The following is a 20,412-nucleotide window of genomic DNA, read 5'->3' as shown; positions in this document are numbered from 1 at the left end:
GACGATAGTTATTTTTTGGGTTAATTTCATTCCTACCCTCACAAAGATATGAAATATCATAAATACCCTTCTAATTTTTTAAATTTCACAAATGCCCCTCTAAATATAATATTTTTTTCCTAAATTCTCCCACCGTTAATTTTCACTAACTTCCGTCATTTTGACCTTTTTTTAATTCTACTTTAAAATATAAAATTACCATTTTACCCTTAATTTGTTCACTATTTATTTAAAGGGTTAATTTCATCCGTACCCCTCTAAATTTCAGAAATATTATAAATATCCCTATAAATTTTGTTATATCATAATCATCTTTCTAAATACATACTTTTTTTCAAAAATACTCTCACCGTATACTCCGTCTCTTCAGGTCATATTAATCTTAGTTAGATGACGGTCTAGTACTGGTTAAGATTTGAAATATTTATTTTGTCCATAAGTTGAGAAATTTTTAGAGGGTATATTTATTATATGATTTACTATTTTACCCCTAACTTTTGTTCATTATTTATTTAACATCTAAATAAACATTGTTCGCTGATATTCTTTAGTACTATTTAGCTCTTAACTTTTATTAATTATTTATTTTAGTTAGTTACATTGAAAATTTTATTTAACTTAAATTGCTCGGTTAGCTATTACATATTATCTTTTTTTAATTTTAACTTTTACGAAGTAATTAAAATTATTAAATTTGTTGGAATCATCAATGGGTTAATAAAATTTGTAATTTAATTGACAAAAATCAATCCAATTTCAAGGAACAAAATATTAAGAAGACTTTGATCAAAAAAATCAAATTAAGGGGCTATTTTGTAATGTATAGAAAATTTGTGAGGGTATTGATGAAAATACATTGAAGGGTAAATTCGGTATTTTGAATTTGTTATGCTTAAATACGACGGAATGATAGTTATGAGGGCATTTTTTAAAATTTTTATGTTTTTTAAGGACAAATATGAAATTTCAAAATTTTAAAAGATATTTATGATATTAGAGTTATTTGGAAAGGTAGTGAGGAAATTTTTCCTTATTTTTTTGGTCAATAAATGATCACTCTGCAATAAAGTATTGTGGCTTGTTTCTCTAGGAATGAATGTTAAGAACAAGCATCACTTTTAGGATGTTATACTATGACGATAAGGTTCGTTTGTGTCTAGCTTTTGAATTTTTTTTTTTTAGTTAAAGAAAAAAAATGTAGAGAAATCAAGATCTTTTGCAAACAAAATGATTGAAATTTCTATGATGGTGAGAAATAAAAATGTTGCTCCTCCTACAGTATAAATTATTAAGAAAACTTTTACCAAAATGTTATTTATTAGTTCAAAATGTTATTTATTAGTTTTTTGAAATAGATTAAATTAACTCTAAAAAAACTAAAAACTAGCTTAAATTTTTCGCACTTAACTATTCCTTTCTCTATGCCTGCTCACTCTCAACAATTCAAAAGCTTATTTTGCAAACAAAGGGACATAAAGATGGCCAAATTTAACATGACTATCTTTGAATCAAAAAGATGAAAATCCCCCCAAAAAAGAAAAAGGAAGGGGAAAAAAAAATTTACATTGCCATGCATAAGGAAAATGAACCACAGGGGTGTTTTTGCAAAAAGTGATACCTATCCAGCTATCCAATTGCTTGGCCCGATCCAAGAGTTCGCCGCCGACTTTGCACGCTAACGGGGATTAAAACGGCGGTGGTTTTCGTTCCCGAATACATCTTTGATCGAAAACGTCGCCGTATTTCTCTTTACTCCTGTCTCCCCACTCCCCCTCGCTCTATTTCCCGCGCGCGCGTGCTCTCTCTCTCTCTCTCTCTCTCTCTCTCTCTCTACAACGGCGACACTCGACAACGCCATGGAGGAGAAAGTGGCCCGTGCCGCTCCCCCCCACCAGGTTCTCGCAAACCCCCGATTCTAGGGTTTCCGTTTTGATCCTTTTCTATCTAGTTATTACATGATCTAATTTGATCCTTCGTTTGGATTCTCCCAATTTGAGCTATCTTCGTTGTGGTTAGGATTCGGAGTGTGGAGTTAGGGTTTTGTAGCTTGAGAACTCGGCTCGAGAGCAATTGTAGTGTAATATTGTTTGAATTGCTATTAACTAAGCTGAATTGTGTGTTGTGCTCGTAGTTGTATTGACTAGGGTGTGCTCGTAGTTGTATTGACTAGGGAAGGGAATAGGAGCGTAGTGGCCCTAATTGTTCATGTTTGGATCTTTGTAACTTTGAAAAGTGTTGTATTTTGTATTAGATTTGGTGGTGTTGTACTCTTAGAAGCTTTGAATTAGCACCCTGAGTACAATCAAAACGAGTAAATAAACAAAGAATATGACGGAAAGACGCTAAATTTGAGTAATTCGTGGTGATTTTTGAACAATAAATAAACAAAAGAGGCAATTTGCTAATTTTTGGATTCAGTCTACATCCATCATACTTCTTCATATTCGCTACTTTTTTTTTTATCTATATATGTTCTTTTCTTTCTTGTTCTTTGCTTGGAAACAATATTGATATGGAGTTTAAGGATGTACACACAAAAGGCTACCTCTTTTTTTAGCCTTCGCCACAATTTTGTGGATTCTGTTTACTTATTTTATACTTCTTAATAAATAATACATTTTCCTGTCTATGTTATGCACAGATCTCTTTTCCAGTATATTTTGAGAGTTTTACAAGTATTGAGCGATGAATCTGTATATTCTTTTCTCTTTAATAACTTCTGTTATGTTTACTTGCCTTAAATTCCAATAATGAACAAACTGTTCCTTCTTACTGTAGATGACACAACCTCCAGATCCCGGACCTATTGATAAATCAGTTCTGGTAGAGCAAGAGCATCATAAATCTGAGGCAATCTTTACTGGCAGAGTATGTAATTTTCTAGTTTTTTCTGTTTCTGTCTGGATGCAGCAATTACCTTTCGGTTAATTTATAACCATACGAATTTTATTACAGGGCTATAAGCCTGTTCGATTTATAGAGCACGGCACAAGACTTAACCAGTGGGAGGTGAAGCATGAAGGAATGCTTGCACTATTAAAAAGAGCGGGGTTTTACCACCTCTCCTGCTTGAAGCGGGTCCAATTAGACCATGCTTTACTGAACGCTTTGGTCGAGAGGTGGCGGCGTGAGACACAAACATTCCATTTGCGGTACGGAGAGATCACAATCTTGTTAAAAGACGTGGCAATCCTATCTGGCCTTCGCGTGGACGGGAGCCCTGTCACAGGCCCTGCAGATTGTCGATGGGATGAACTGTGCTTAGAGCTTCTAGGGCAGCGGCCAGCAAAGGTTAAAGGTGGTGCAGTTAGTATTGCCTGGTTTTATGAGACATTTCATAAAATACCTGATGGAGCTGGCAAACAACAGATAGAGTATGCCACACGAGCATATATTTTGTATCAACTCGGATGTAGCTTGTTTCCTGATCCTAGCGGGACCCGTGTTCACTTGAGGTATTTGCCATTACTTCGTGACTTCGATTTATGTGGGGAGATAGCTTGGGGAGCTGCTGCACTCTCCCATTTATATAGAGAGCTGGGGAAGGCCAGCATGAAGGGGAAGACAAATTGTTGCGCCTTTCTCACTCTCCTTCAGGTATGGTCCTTCTTGATTATTATTACAAAAAAATTGTATGAATAGTTTCTGTAATATCCTTATTTATCAAGCTATCACTTAATAACTTTTCACTTAGAAAATTCAGGGAGTAAAAGTGTTAGTAATTTTAGGAATTAAGTTGCAATATGGGATTGTACTAGGACTATCCACACACGTTATCCTTCTTAACCGTTGCCTCTTGTATGAGTTTATTTCAGTTTTTCTCTTCTTTTTTCTCTTAATGCACCAGTGACTTGTCTTTAGATATGGGCATGGGAGCATATTCGTATAGGAAGGCCTGATCGATTGGAGGTCAAAGCTCTGCTCCATGATAGACCCCTCGGATGCAGGTATCTGAAATTCCATTTTCCCATTTTTGCATGATCCAGTTATTTTTCTTTGATTAATCATTGAATATGTTCAAAGTTTTTGATATTAGGTGGAATGTCCCATTCAAGAGCCGTGAAAATGTGCGATCAATTGACACCGAATTTTATAGGCATGGACTTGATACAATCTTAGACTCTCAGGTACACCATACATTTATAATTTATCGTGAGTTAATTATAAATTTGTTTCTGAATTTTGATCTTGAATCCATTTACGCCCCTTAGGGTCTCTACCTAACAATTTAGTCTCTGAAGTTTGTTCTTCATTAGATTAAAGTCCTTTGCTATACTCAATTTAGTTTGTGAAGTTTTTCTTCATAAGAATGAAGTCTTCCGGTTAGTCAAACATCTAAAATATGCCATCTCATCATCATTTGCAGCCAGATTGCATAACAAAGCTGCCATATTAGCCTAATTTTAACCATGATGTTGGTGTCATATCTTTTCTTTAGTGTTGACTAACAGAAGGACCTAATTGTTACGTAGGACAAATTTCAGGTACTAAATTATCAAAATTGAAAAGCTGAGGATGTAATTGATTTTTGGAGGTAAAACTGTAAGATCTAAGTAATTAACCTATTAATAGATTATGATACCTTTGTGACTTCATGGACGCGTGACAGATCACATGGGACCCATACAACTCATACTTGATGGCAGTACTGCCACCTTTCTGCACTGCCGGATCAGCTGTGTGGCTCTCTAGGGTTCCGTTAATCTGTTTCCAGGTTGTGGAAATGCACGTGCCGGATCGTGTTCTATTACAGTTTGGAATGATCCAGCATATCCCTGACCCAGTTGAGGTAGTTGAGCGAGTCACAATGCAGGGCCGATCTGTTGAGGACTGGTCCACTTACCATAGTAAATACATTAGGCGGTGGGCAGATAGGCTATCCACTGTTGTCGGACAGAGAGAAACGGTGGATCCAGATCCTACTCGAGCAAGAAACCATTACTTTGAGTGGTATTGGAATATTACACGCAGATGGATCTCAACCCCGGTTGAGCGGCCAACCATCTCCTTTCAATCGCTAGGGCAGAGTGAGAAAGCATTGGTATGTATAGAATAATAAAGTGAATTTGAGTGCGGTTGTTTGAGGAAGCACCAACAACATTTTACTCAAATCCTCTTAGCAGCTTCGTATTGCAGCAAAAGTAGAAGCTTCAAATTGTATTTTCTACTTTTGGGGCCTAGAATTTCATTTCAGTTTCTTGCCACATCAGAAGCACAAGATCTTTTGTTTGCGAAATGCTCATGTGTGCTTCTGAGTGTAAAGAGGCTCTTCCTAATCCAGGACTAATAGGCACATTGCTATATCATCTTTTTTCCTGTTTATGTGCCCGTTTGCCCTTGCAGCTGCCCCCATTTGTGGCATGCAACCGCAAGGCCAAGGCTTTTTGAGGAAGCTCTGATTTCGGAGCTTCCTCAGAAAGCTCTGCGGTGCGGCCTGTGCATCGGGCCAAACAGGCCTTATATCGTAAATCAATGAACATACATTTTTATACCATGAATAGGTGGATTTGGTTATGACTGTACAAAGACAGATTAGAAGGTTGTTATCGGGAGAGGTGGAGAGAAAGAGGCTCAAGGAGAACCTCGCAGAGATAGATGCTTACATCAGCACTGAGCTGGAGAAAGCGAAGCCTTCTACCTCTGAGGTTGGTCACTCTCACAGTAGGCAAAAGCAAAAAATTCGGGCTTCGTCGCCAAGGTACCTTACACCACCGACAGCTATTCCACTTGCCATAGAAGCCGGAATAGCAACCAGATTCATAGAATCTGTTCAGCATTCTCCAGTTATGCAGGCCCTTCCTATTAAGGCTGATCCTGATAGTGAGGATAATAATCATGAAGAGGGCAATACTATAATGGAATTGGATCAGACGAGGAGTATTGAGCCTGTGGGGATACAACTACAGGAGGAGGCCATTGATTCATCTAGTAAGGAAGCAAATGAGGAAAATGGAAAAGTGAAGGAGAATGTTAATGAACCTATGGAGAAGATTAATGTGCGGGAGACTGCTAACGAAACAATAGAGAATGATGAACAGATGGAAACCATTGGTGCAGCGATCGAGGGTAATAAAGTGCAAGACAATCCTGATATAGTTATGGAGGATGATGAAGTTAGAAAGAGTATTAGTACAAATATGCAGAGTGCTAAAGGGTTGGAAACCATTGATGAACCAGTAAAGGTGGATAAAATGCTGGAGACTTTAGCTGTAACTATTAAAGATGGTAAAGTAAAGACTCTGGATTCACCTATGAGGACTGGTGAAGTGAAAGAGGGGGTTGACGAATCTATCGGGGATGATAAAATGCATGAGACTGTTAATGCACCCATGGAGAATGACGAAAAATACAAGGTTGTTGGTGAATCTATCGAGGATGGTAACGTGCACGAGACTATTCATGCATCCACAGAAGAGGATAGAGTCCAAGACATTCACGATGAACTTATGAATGATGAAAAGAGCGAGACAATCGAAGCACACACGGAGCATGTAGAAGAGCAAGAACGGGTTGATGAACCCATGGAGAGTTCTCAACTTCGAGAGGAGCAAGAAAGGGTTGACGAACTGGTGGAGAGTTCTAAAGTTCGAGAAGAGCACGGAAGGTTTGACAAACCCATGGAGACTTCTAGCGTTTCAGAGGATGCCAAAGCACCAACCGAGAATGCTAATATTAGTGAGAAAGTTGGTGCGCCCATGCAGAATGATGAAATCCAAGAGGCTCATGATGGACTTATGAAGGATGATGAAGTGCACAAGACTGTTGAAGCACGTACCAAGTGTGTGGAAGAACAAGAAAAGGTTGATGAACCCATGGAGCGCTGTAGAGTGCAAGATAATGTCGAAGCACCTGCAAAGAATGCTAAAATTGAGGAGAAAGTTGGCGCAAGAGCGACTCCTCGTGAAGTCATGAAGGATGAGGAAGTGCGGGAGACTCTTGAAGTGCATAAGGTGGAGTGTGTAAAAGAACAAGAAAGGGTTAATGAAACCCTGGAGAACTCTAAATTGCTAGAAAATGTTGAATCACCAGCGGAGAATGCTAGAATTAAGGAGATAGTTATAGCACCCACAAAGAATGAGGAAGTCCAAAAAACTCCTGATGGAATCATGAGGGATGATGAGGTTGGGGAAACTGTTGAAGCACATATAAAGCATTCAAAGTCGGAAGAACTTGGTAATGAACCCAACGACAATTCGAAAGTTAAAGAGACTCTCGATTTACGTATGAAGAGAGATAAAATTAAAGAGATGGTTACCGAACCTACTGAGGAAGCTGCAGGTGCGTGTGTAGAGTGGTCTGAAGTGCAAAAGCGTTTAAGATCAAACAGAAGGAAAAGGAAGAGGTTCCATGTACAGTCAACTTTTTGACTTCAAAATCTGGTTCTCTTCTTTGTTTTTTCTTATGTACCAACACGTGTTAATAAGGTCGTACAATCAGAAGCAATCATCTTAAAATGTTGTAACTAAATCTTATTAACTCCTAAGAACCACCAAATCTTATCTTTATTGGGGACCAAATTTTTTTTAAGCCTAGTTTGGGATTGCCAATTTTTCTTAAGCCTAGTTTGGTATTGCCTTGTTTTATATTTTGAAAGGTTTATAAACTATTAAAAGCGTTTCTAGCTTCTAATATTCTCTCCTCTGATACTATAAAATGACTACAGCAAACACCACATTAAAGTAAGAAAGTGATTTTTTTTTAACCACTGTAATATTCAAGCTAGATCTCATTTACAGATTTGTTTATTTGACCAGAGCAGATTATTTGCGTCTTCCCCCTAGATACCCCCTAGATACAAAGCCATCGTTCGTTGTCTCTTTGTTCTCCTTGGGGCTGGCCTGTTAGCCTGGTAAACAAATTCTCTATTTGGGAGAAAAGGGGAGCAAGAATAAACTTTACAGCCAAAATATAATGCTCAAAGCAAACTTTCAATAGAACATATCATTGTGGTGCGCTACACAATCTGAGATTGGACATAGTTATTCACGTGAGATCTAGAGAAGATGAACAAAAGGACCCACATGAGTTGGACGTACCAAACATTGGTGCCAAAACAAAAGAGATAACCAACTCATCTTGCCCAACAGATATATACAGCATCAACTCCCCTTTGATTGGTACGGGACCAAAACTCCAATAAACAGCTAATGCTGTGATTTTTTTTTTTTTTCCCGTCTCTGGTACTAACAAGTGCTGTAAAGTAAGGGAACAAAATTATGTGCAACAGCTACCTAGTTGAGATCACAATCAAAGCACCCAGTTCGCACCCATCGAACTACCATTTTTTGTAATTTTTGGCATCAATCTCCAGTTAGCTATACGCTGAGAGGTTAGTTGTTCAGGCTTTAGTCTTTGTGTTACAAATGCCTCTGGCTTTCTCGGCGAGTTAGCTGTATTAGTTGCCCTAGGAGGCTATAATGTTTAACCTGGTTAAAGAGTTACTTGTTAGAAGCGATTAAGTAGAGGTTAAAAAAGGAAGTAATATGAAACAGCCCTAGAAAGGAATTGATGGTAGTACTTACATGCATTGCTGCTGCTGCTGACAATAGCTCTCTAGACTGTTCCATCAGTGCTCGTTCTTCTGCAGCAATTTTAGATAGTTCGGATACCAGCGAGCTCGTCTCCGCTACCTGCATATGATGATAGATTTAAGTATTCGTAAAGGAAATCCAAAAAGAAAGATACATATTGGTGGATTTTAATCCTATGACTTAATTTATGCGTAAATTCCAAAAACATCAAGGCACTTAGTTGCTGGCATCCTGTGAAATTGGTGATTAGCTGGATATCATACACCTTTTAGTTGGAATTCAACGGAACGACTAGTACTATAACAGGAAACAAAGGTTAGGATCCAAATTATTAAAATTGCAATGTTGCTGATCCAACTGCTTTCCATTTTAATACAGTGGTTTGATGTGAACTACCAAGTTACACGCATGCGCAATAGATTAGTATAAAGTAATCATATGAAGATAGGCACCAAGATTTCTTACATGACAACAAGAAACAACAAATAAAACAAGCGAGAAAACAAGAAGCACTACCTTCCAGAGTAAAGAGCATGTTGAGCTCCCTATTGTCTGCATAACATCAACAGCGGAACCCACAGCATTTTTCACTTCTTGGATCTCTGCCTGTTGAATGAAAAGAAAAGATATTTTTCAGGAAACTCTGGCCCCAACAGTAGATTTACAAATCAAATTTTCTGGTCCAAACCTTTGCTCCATCTGTAACAGGTATGCGGAGAGTACTGGTTTTTAACGCTTCGATAGCTCCTGATAAAGAACTTAAATGGTCTATATCTACCAATGACCACTCCTCCAAATAGGCCATCTGCATCAGTTTAAGTACAATCAGAACATATTCACTTAGGTAAGAGTGAAATTAACCAAAAAGGCGTTTTGAGATATTCCTCTCAAAATTCGAATTAGTTATTATACTCCAGATCTAGTAATTAAAATTAGTACCCTAAGTACCTCCCTTAACGGATTTTCCTTTTAACAAGGGAGTTAACACTAATTTCTCAGGGTTCAGCATTGAGTTGAACACTATCGTAGAAAATTTAGCCAACATTTCTCAAAATTTAAGAATGCTAGCATAACTAGAAAGGAACTAACATATAGGTACTAAAGATGAAAGACTAATTAATGAAACTAGAAGAAATAAATAGAAGCAAGGCAGCAATAGCCGTGTACAAAAGGAAAGATAAGGATAGAATGGATAGAATACTTACTTGTCCCTTTAGAATGAAGAAAAGCTTAGACTTCTGTGTAAGTAGTTGAAACCCGAGCTTCCTACGCATAACAGAATCACGAATGTTGGAGGTGGCACACCATGCATCATACAAATCTTTCTGTTAGAAATTAAATGGAAAGCGTTAGCCACTTTAAGGATGGAAAAGTCGGACAAGACAAGCGTTACACATTCGAGCACAAGACAAACATATTTACTTTAAGCAGTAGATATCTCTATCAAAAGAACATGTAGAAAAAGGAAGTATCTACACAATAGACATGACTCTACTATTACTCCTACAGAGGTTAAAGCAAGATAATTGATGCGCTTGTTGGAGCCGCATTTGATTGTTGTATGTACCTACATCCTTCCATAGCAATTCCTCATCATAATCATAGAGACTTAAGTATCTCTTTGAGTAAGCAAACCAAGTAGCTAATAAAACAGTGCAAAGAACAAAAGAACAAGACCTAAGGGGCAAGATTCTAAAACAATGAGCTTTTTAGTATCAGAGCATTAAGAAACAATGGAAATTTAATATGAATAAACTACCAAACTTATATTACAAGGACAAAAGATAACAAATGCATCATACTCAATAATTCCAAATTTTACCACAGAAAGAAATTCCAGATCAAGAACTTCAATCTCACCTCCGCAGCTGCCTTTTGTGCCAAAAAAGCGGCACCAGCTCGAGCATTAACACACCACCACTGCAGTAGCCTATTATAAAGCACTCTTAACAAGTGTGCTTCTTCAACCTTGATATCCCCACTCTTCCTTCTCCTCGCTTCAACCCCAAAACCTATGACCGAAGAGCTCTTAGGACATTGCCCACCATTCGAAATGCGCTCCGCAGCAGAACCATTCCGAGCCCTAGAAGGACTAGCCGTCCTCTTCAATGGCGGAGGCACATTCTTAGTCGAAGAGGCAGGGGATGGAGAAGAACAAGAGAACCCGTTGAGCAACGACTTCTTCGCCGGCACCGTCTTTGGAGACGGCGCGGCTCGCGAAATACGCGAAGGTACTGGCAAAGGTGTTTGCTGCAGAAACCTCGCCGGAACGGTGGTTCCCCCCGGCGTGCCCCGCCCCGGGGGAATCGGGGCTTCCAGAGACCCGGAATTGCTTCCCGACGAAGCGCTCTCCGTGTCCGAAGACACGGAAAGCTCCGCCGCGTCGAAGGAAGCGCGCCTGAACCCATCTTCCGCCGCGATGGAGCGCCGCAGGAGGTGGATGGCGGCCATGATGGGGTCCTCCTTGTCGACGGAGGACAAATCCAGGCTCTTGGCGAGCTGATCGGAGATTAGGGTTTTGGCGGAGGGCCATCGGCGGCCGCCGCCGCCGCCGCCGCGGGAGGGATCGAGCGAGGGTTTAGGGTTCTCGGAGCGGGCCCTCGCCGCCACAGGGCGGCGATCGGGGGAGGGTTTGCGGGAGGGGAAAGGGGAGGTGGTGCTGGCCCTAGCGGCGGAGTAGAAGAAGGGCTCGCCCTGGAAGGAGACGGAGAGGCTCCGGGTGGTGGAGGAGGAGGAGGAGGAGGAGAGGGGCTTCGCGGAGGGGTCGGGGACGCAGTGGGGCCGCGCACGGTCGACCGAGGAGGAGCGGAGTGGGGCAGCAATGGAGGATGAGGAGGAGGAGGAGGAGGAGGAGGAGGAGCGGGGGGTGGGGAGAGGGGAAGCGAAGCGTCGTGTAGAGGAGGAGGAGGAGGAAGAAGAAGAGGAGGAGGAGGGAGGGGTGGTGGTGGAGAGGTAGCGGGAGGGGATGGGCTTGGATTTGGATTTGGGGCGACGAAGCAGAGCGGCATTGTTGTGATTTTCGGAGCGGCGGAGAGGGGAGGCGGAGGGGGAGGGGGAGGGTTGCTTGGAGATTCGTGCGGTGGGTGGGGCAGATGCTGCCGCGGTGGATGGGGTCGCTGCGGCCGCGGTGGTGACCGCGGCCGCCATGGCGAACAGATATAGAGAGAAGAGAGAGAATGGGGGTTAGGGGGGCCGAAGAAGCTTCGAGAACTAAGAGAGAGAGAGAGCTTATTCTTAAGTAGTTACCTCTCTCTCTCTCTCTCTCTCTTTCTCTTTCTCTTTCTCTCTTTGGGGGTGCGAAGTAGAGAGAAGTAGAGAAGGGGGAGTAGAGAGAGAAAGGGAAAGAAGAAGGGGAAGAGAAATGGAGCCCGAGAAACGGAGAGAAGAACCAAAGGAGAGTAGAGAGAGAGAGAGAGAGAGAGAGAGAGAGCACTGGGAAGTAACGGCACCGGAGTTATGTGGGCCGTCCCATACGTGGTGGAGGGGCAATAAAAAACATCCATTACCTGTTATTTTTATATCTATCCAAAATTATACATTTAAAAAAAACTAAAACTTAAAAATTGTTTATAATTTTTTAGTATTAAATAAATGGCCAATTTGCATAAAAAATTCACTAATTTTAGACTTTTGCAAAAGTGAGCCATCTTTTTCGTTTTTGCATATTCGATCTGATTTTTCAGCAAACTGACAAAAATACTCTTGTATTTTTCTCTTTCTCTCTCTCTTTTTTTTTCTCTCGTTCTTTTTTTCTTTCTCTCCCCAAAGAGCGACGAAGGCAAAGGCAGAGGCAGAGGCGGAGGTGGCCCGCTTCGGTTTTGTCTGGCGCATCCTTACCCTCGCCCACGGACCCCTCGCCTTCCCAGCCTCCGTCTCCGCAGAGACCGCGCTATGGCTTTTTTTTTTCCCCTCTCCGACCCTCTTCTGCCATCTCCGATAGCGACGACTATCTCACCCTCTCTCGCCCTTCTCGTCCTGTCCCTTCCTTCCTCCTTCGCCTCCTCAACCGCATCCGACAACGACGCCTCTCCGCTGACATCGACGTCGTGGAGGTTGCTGCGGGGCCGCAGCCTCGGAGCGGAGGGTCTTTAGCGGCGTCATCGTCGGCGCCGTAGCCGTTGGCGGAGAGACGTGACAAAAAAATAATTATAGAAGAAGGATGAAGAAAAAAATAAAAACAAAAAATTATATAAGAAGGAAGAAGAAAATAAAATTGTATTATTAAAATAAGATTACACTATTTTAAAATAAATTTGTACTATTGATATAGAAATTATACTCTTTTGGAATGAATTTTACACTCTCAAGGCTAACGTTGCACTATTTAGAAGAATTTTGTGTTATTTTTTTTCTTTTTCTTCCGCTGCTCCCTCCCGCACACTCGGGCCGAGGTCTTCTCGAGCGCCGAGGTCGCGTACGACTGCACCCCGCTTCGCACGTCCCGCCGCATCGCCACGTGCTCCTGCCGTGAGATCAGGAGGCCTCTCCCGCAGGTGCCCTTGCATCCGTGCCCTCCGGCTCGGCCGCTTCTACGGCATCTGCAACGCCGCCTGACTTCACCTCGAGGGCGTCACCATCTGCGGGGGAGAAAGCCACGACGATGGTCATGCGGCCGAGACGGAGAGAGATGAGGGGCCCGTAGCAAGTGGCGAGGCGCACAAAGGCGGGATGGGGGCTATCGCCGAGCTCGAGGAGGCTCTTGACAATAGGAAGGGACCTCGGGCCAGGCGGGAGGCAGCAACGGAAAAAGAAACAGAGAAAGAGAAAAAAAAAGAAAAAAGAAATAGTACAAAATTCTCCTAAATAGTGCAACGTTAGCTTTAAGAGTATAAAATTCATTCTAAAAGAGTGTAATTTCTATATCAAATAATACAATTTTTATTAAAACAGTGCAAATTTATTTTAAAACAGTGTAATCTTATTTTAACGGTGCAATTTTATCTTCTTCTTCCTTCTTATATAATTTTTTATCTTTATTTTTTTCTTCTTCCTTTTTCTATAATTTTGTCATGCCTCTTCGCCAACGGCCACGGCACCAGCGACGCCGCCGCTAAAAACCCCCCGCTCTGAGGCTGCGGCGCCGTAGCGACCTCCGCGGTATCGATGTCGACGGAAAGGCGTCGTCGTCGGAGGTGGCGGAAGAAGCGAAGATGAAGGAGAAGGAAAGGACGAGAAGGGCGAGAGAGGGTGAGATAGGCATCGTCGTCGGAGACGGTGGAGGAGGGTCGGAGAGGGGAAAAAAAAAGCCATAGCACGGCCTCGGCGAAGTCGAAGGCGAGGAAGTCGGGGTCCGTGGGCGAGGGTAAGAATACGCCGGACAAAATCGAAGCGGGCCGCCTCCGCCTCCGCCGCTCTCTGGGAAGAGAAAGAAAAAAAGAACAAGAAAAAAAAAAGAGGAGAGAGAAAATGGTACAAAGGTAGTTTGGTCAGTTTGCTGAAAAATCGGACTAAATCTGTAAAAACGAAAAAAGTGGTCCACTTTTACAAAAGCCCAAAACTAGTGAATTTTTTTTATGCAAATTAGCCTAAATAAATATTCAATGAATTATTAGATTAAGATAAATTTAATGCGTAGCAATGAAATGAAAATTTTTTAAAAAGTGCGATAGGAGAGCTCTTTATTGAAGTTTTATTTTATTAGAATAGAAGAACTTTTAGATTTTTTTAATTTAAAAAAAAAGACAGAAAATTTTTCTTAATTTTAAGTCACTTTGAAATAAAGTCCTCAACTTTTCTATTCTTTTCATTAATTAATATTTTTTAGGGGGTGTTTGGTTTTTCAAAAATATTTAAAAGTTGATTTTCTGATTAAAAGAATTTTTATGTTAAATTTCTAGGAAAAAAAAGTATTATAATTATTTTAAAAATGAAAATTTTAATAAATAAAGTGTTTTTGTTTTTTAAATTTTTTTTCTAAAAGAAACTGTACAAAAAAAAACTAATACTTTTTTAAAAAAAATATTAGTTTTTTTTTTGTATTTTCAGGAACCAAATACCCCCTCGAGGCCTTAACTTTGTTTTTTTTTTAGTTATATTAGAAGATTTATTATTTAATAGTTTCATTGGTTATTAACTTTTGTTAACGATAAATAAAAATAATTACACTTGATTGTAATAATCCTTAAACTAATAACATTATTAAATTAAATTAAATATAAATACTTTAGTTAAAAAATAGTTGGAAACAACAATTAATCATCCTGAGATAGTGATCAATTTGAACGTTTTCTCATGTTTAGGCGTGATTTTCGTCACTAAGCACGTCGTTTCCATGTACATTCAACTTCTACGTTACCAAATTAAACAATTACACCCTCATATTACTTAATTACTCGTATCACTTTTGTACAAAATATAAAAAATAATATAATAATAATCTTTTAGCGGATTATTTAGATCCTGTGATAAACGTGACAATATTTATTTGATTTTCCCCTTAAACTCTCTTCTTATTTATAAAATCCACTAAAGGCTAATCAGTGTATTAAATTAAGCGCAACATATTGTTTTGTCACTAAGAATTATATCCCCCTATTTTATTGTAGTTTCTTTTCGTTGTTGCATTGAACACGTATTACGATTGTCAAAGCAGTTTAACAAATCTCGTACCATGCATTATTGCCACGGCGAGCGTGCATGGGCCCGTTACAACGGTTCCATCCAACTATGACCCCACTATTTATTTTTCACGTATACTTATATTTTAAAAAATAAATAAATTGAAAACTTGATAAATTTATTGAATTTAGTATGGAAGCATTTTTTTTTTCTTTAGTAATAGTTTGTCTCCCAATTAAATACAAATATATCACAAGAGTGGGACTCGTCTCTTCTCAAGGCATGTTTGTTTCGCCAAATCTCTGCCCGGTAAGTCGTTTATTTTGCCAACTTAGAAGTGCAGGCATTTGAAAATGATCTATAAAGTCGAAAATCAGATACGCAACGTAATTAAAGTGTACGAATTGTGAGAATCGAACTCAGCTTTTGTATACGATATGTTTTATTTTATTTTGTTTGAGTTCAGAATCAAACATACATTCTCGCGACCCTAGTAATACCAACACGCCCTTAGCTTCAAAACTTAACAAAATAAATTAACTTATTAGATTGTTTCATTTGTTGGTTACCTAACCTAAAACTTCATTGGATAATCAATTTAATTTATATAAATTTTTTTAATCAAGTATAACTATTTTAACTATTATCCGCGAACTTGCAAATATATGGCATTAATTTAACTAAACCCTGGAAACAACTATACATAAATGTGACTCTTTTTTAAAGAAATTATAGAAATTCACCTGAGGTGAACCTGACCCAACCTAACTTTCCTGTAGAATGTGATACGGACCAAGTTGGCCATTAATTTGTACCATCAAGTGTGCGTGTAAATGTATACACAAAAATTAACAACAAAAATTTTAAATGCCTCTGGTTTTTTATCTTTTTTTAGCAACTGTACATATGATATAAGACTCAACCATGCAGCTTTGCACAAGCTTTTTGAATCATCACGTACTACAAGTTTTTATGGTCACGAAATGGGAACACGCAAGTAAAAAAAAAAATTTTTTTTTTATAAAGAATTTTGAAATAAAAGAAGAGTTTTTTTTTTTTTTTTTCTCTTCCTTTAATTAGCTGCTAGTAGAAAAAAATATCATTCTAGTCATTTAAATTTTTATTCAAAGATATGTTTTTATTTCATATGCATTAATGAATACCAGGGCAACCGTAACGCGTCCATGAAGTAACGNAAGAGTTTTTTTTTTTTTTTTTCTCTTCCTTTAATTAGCTGCTAGTAGAAAAAAATATCATTCTAGTCATTTAAATTTTTATTCAAAGATATGTTTTTATTTCATATGCATTAATGAATACCAGGGCAACCGTAACGCGTCCATGAAGTAACGAGCTCGATCCACTTTTGTAGGTTTTTCTAACCATTTGTTTTTTTCACCCCTGGAGAACTTCTATGTAGCTTGTTAAGTCGAATACTTTACTATGCACGATTTGAACCAAATGATATAATTTTAGAAAAATAATGATTGAACAATATAGCTTTTTTAATTCAGGATTAATAATCAATTGATCTCCTCATAAGCTAAACTATAATTTCTCCACCGTGTGCAACGGTGTGTGCATGTGCACAACGGACATGTTGAAACAAAAAAAATGGTCACCAAACAATTTGAGTTTAAGAGGGTGCTTGACCTAGCTTTTAAAAAGCCCTTTTGGACTGAAAAATGATTTTCGGCTTAATAAAGCATTTGACAACTTATTTTTAAAATCTGATTCTATTTTTTAGAATCAGAAAACGGATTTTAATGGCCGCAGAATCAGAAGCAGAAAAAAACTACTTGAAATCTGATTCTGATTTTAGATTTAAACTTTAAATTTTTATTTTAATTTCAATATTTAAATTTAATTTAAATTTTAAATTTTAATTTTTAGATTCATTTTTTATTTTTTAAATTTTAAGTTTTAAATTTTAAATTTTGAAAAATAGATTTCAAACTTTAAATTTTAAATTTTAATTTTAAATTTCAAATCTCAAATTTTAGATTTCAACATTTTAAATTTTAGAATTTCAAATTTCAAATTTCTTATTAGATTTTAAAATTTAAAATTTTTAAAAATTTTAAATTATATTTTTTATCTTCAAATTATAAATTTCAAAATTTTAATTTAAATTTTAAATTTATAATATTCAAATTTTAAATTTCAACTTTTAAATTTCATAATTTTTAAAATTTAAATTTTAATTTAAAATTTAAATTTTGAAAATTTAATTATTTAATATATTTTTTATTAATATTTTTATTTTTACATTTCATAATATTTATATTATTTACATATTAAATTTAAATTTTAAATTTTAAATTTTAATTCAAATTTTAAATTTAGATTTAAATTTTAAATTTAAATTCTAAATTTAAAGTTTGAAATTTTAATTTTATTTTAATTTTTATATATGAAAATTTATATTTTAAATTCATAATTATATATGTTTTAAATTTATATTTATATTTTTAATTTTTAACATTTTATAATTATTTTAATTTTAAATTTTGAGAATTTTAAATTATTTTTTAAATTAAAAATATCAACTTAAATTTTGTACATTTTGAAATTCAAAAATTTTAATTTTAATTCAAATTTAAATTTAGATTTAAATTATTTTAAAATAAAATTTAATAAAAATTAATGTTATTTTCAAACATTAAAAAAAATTTACCAAACAACTTTTCAAAATCACTTCAGAAAAATCACTTTTATCTAAACTCCATCAAACGTTCTACAGATTTTAACCAAAATTATTTCTCCAAACCAAAATCACTTTTTCAGAAATTACTTTTTCAGAAGCTAGACCAAACATACCCTAAACTTACCTAATAAGATGCAAATTAACTTTATATATATATACAAGTCTTAGGCCTATTAAAATTTTGACCTTCCACGTAGGAGTGGCAATCCAGCTCGCTGTTCGCGAGCCAGCTCGTATTCGGCTCGAAATGAGCTTGGGATCGAATCGCTCGTTTAGTAAACGAGCCGAACACGAGCTAGGGTCAGCTCGCTCGTGTTCGGCTCGATAATAGCTCGAATACATATATTTTATATTTATATAACTTATTTAATTTATATTTTTATATATAAATAAATAATTATATATAATATATATATATATTATTTAATTTTTAGCAAAATAAAAATATAAATGCGTGCTTAATTATAAAAAGACTCATTTATATGTAAAATTTTAACTATTAGATCAAAGTCTAATAGATAAAATTTTATAAATTTATTTTATATATATATTTAATTTAATTTTTTTTAATTTATTATTCGTTGGCCAGCTCGTGTTCGGCTCGTTAATAAACGAGCTGAATTTTTCGACTCGATACTTTAACGAGCCAGCTCGTATTCGGCTCGTTTAATAAACGAGCCGAACACGAGCCGATCCCAGCTCGCTCGTGTTCGGCTCGTTTACACCCCTACTTCCACGTTATCACTTATAAACAAAGCTATGTGTATAGGCCTTTTCGAAGAGGGGAGAAAGAGAGAAGCGACACAATACGCGTAGAACAAAAGAAGCAACAAACTGATACTTTACAAAGTAGTTAATTAGCTTGTTTTACTACGTGTTTTACTGCATAAACTTAGCTTAATAACAAAATATAAAAACAAATGGAAGGAAAAGGAAACTAATTTTTGAGTACATATGTTAGCCAAAGTACGTAGGATGTAGCTCAAGGGACCACCTCGTACACCGCACGTGATTACATGAACACGGCCTATATTAATAACATACTGGTATAACTACTAATTAACCACGCCCAAGTTGCGAAAATGGATTGGATAAAATATCCAACAAAGTTATTTGCGATCCGAATTCAAAAAGAGTAGAAGTAAGTTACTTTATTTTTTAAAAAAAAAAATTTACATGTAAACTCCTAACATTCTTTGACTTTCACATGTAAATCAATTAACTCTCAATCGGAGTCCTGTCCTAACCTCTCTGGCATCAAATCCACATCTCTGGAAACTAATTTTTTTTAGCGCCCCAAGCCGTTATATCGTGTTTCTGTAACCTTCGTAAGACTACCAACTTAATTTATTACACCATATCGTCTGGACGAATAACTTAAAATCGTCAAACCATTGGCTCTAACAGCACTTGCTGAAATGTTCTAGATCCAGTTCAGACCCACATAAATTTAAATATGTGATATTTTTCTAATAAAATTTATTCAACTTAAAAGCTCCAACATATAAGGTTTGAACCGACTAACATATAGTAACTTCTTTTTTTTTTTTTCTTTTTTTTTGCTTTCTTATAATATGAACTCCTAACAAAATCAGTACAAGGAGAGAGGAAGGGTGTGTTGAGTCAGGTGGGCGATGCTCTTAATGGGCTCGGGCTGGGCCGGGCCCCGCCGGTGCATTAATTTGGGCTCCCACATTTTCTTATACATTTGGGCTCGCAATAAGTGTCCATTTTTTGCCTCTGTTTGATAAAAGAAAGGGATAAATATTGTACCACAATTTTATCTTTACTAGTCAAGGTACCTCGCTCAATACGACGGAAAGACAATATAACAATAAATTATTATAACTATTAATATATATTTTTTTTTATTATGCATTAATATTTTTTAATATTATTTGCTTCAGCATTGAATAATTAAAAATTAAATAATGAAATTAAAGTATATATTTCTTTCTAAAAATATTTAAACCTGATAAGTAAAATAAATAAATCAGTTTAAAATAAAATAAAAGTTCATAACAGTATTAAAAAAGATGAATAATTATTATCAGCAAGATAGAATTTACAAATAAAAAAATATCACGATTAATCGATTACGATATATTTTTTGCGGTCCCACCGGAGGACGCAGAAGCATATCCTATATGCTTTTACCCTAACTTCATTTTATCTAATAGCGTTAGATAGGCCTCAATATCAAACTAAGTTTTATATAAGATAGTTTTATTTTTTAAAAGTTAAAATTTATGCGATAAAATTTTACACTTGGTGTAGATAAAAAAGAAAAAAAATGTTGAGAGAAAAAAATTAAAAAAAAAAGGTGTAGGATGTGAGAGAGAGAGNTGTAACGGCTCTGTCCTGTTAGTAATAATAATTCGTTGGGTCAAAATCATTAGCTCAAAATATTTAAGTTCAGTTATATTAGCAATCATAAATCCTAAAGTTCAAACTATTCGACCAAAATGCTTAAACTCAGTTGTAACATAAAATTACATACTACTGGCTCTTCTGCTAGTAATAATAATTTGCTATATCCAAACCACTGGATCCAAATGCTTTAGTCTATTTATTAGTATAAGAGCTTCCGTTCTCTATATTCTCAATTATAATTTCTTT

The 20,412-nt window shown here is 36.7% G+C and overlaps 2 protein-coding genes across 2 annotated transcripts; one reads left to right on the top strand and one right to left on the bottom strand.

Moving 5' to 3' along the window:
• On the top strand, positions 1,583–7,547 carry LOC109715265. Its single transcript, XM_020240189.1, has 7 exons — positions 1,583–1,895; positions 2,779–2,868; positions 2,956–3,597; positions 3,862–3,947; positions 4,037–4,127; positions 4,610–5,041; positions 5,502–7,547. The coding sequence occupies exons 1-7, from the start codon at positions 1,857–1,859 to the stop codon at positions 7,365–7,367; spliced, it is 3,246 nt and encodes a 1,081-aa protein (XP_020095778.1). The 5' UTR covers positions 1,583–1,856; the 3' UTR covers positions 7,368–7,547.
• Positions 7,910–11,813, bottom strand: LOC109715266 (QWRF motif-containing protein 2-like). The gene is made up of 6 exons (XM_020240190.1): positions 10,392–11,813; positions 9,737–9,856; positions 9,220–9,336; positions 9,048–9,137; positions 8,523–8,630; positions 7,910–8,426 (listed from the first exon to the last, which is right to left on the bottom strand). Exons 1-6 carry the CDS (start codon positions 11,676–11,678, stop codon positions 8,358–8,360), a joined length of 1,791 nt encoding a protein of 596 aa, XP_020095779.1. The 5' UTR covers positions 11,679–11,813; the 3' UTR covers positions 7,910–8,357.

Source organism: Ananas comosus, linkage group 9, assembly GCF_001540865.1.
Source record: "Ananas comosus cultivar F153 linkage group 9, ASM154086v1, whole genome shotgun sequence".
NCBI lineage: Eukaryota > Viridiplantae > Streptophyta > Magnoliopsida > Poales > Bromeliaceae > Ananas > Ananas comosus.
This window is presented reverse-complemented; position numbering and strand designations above follow the sequence as displayed.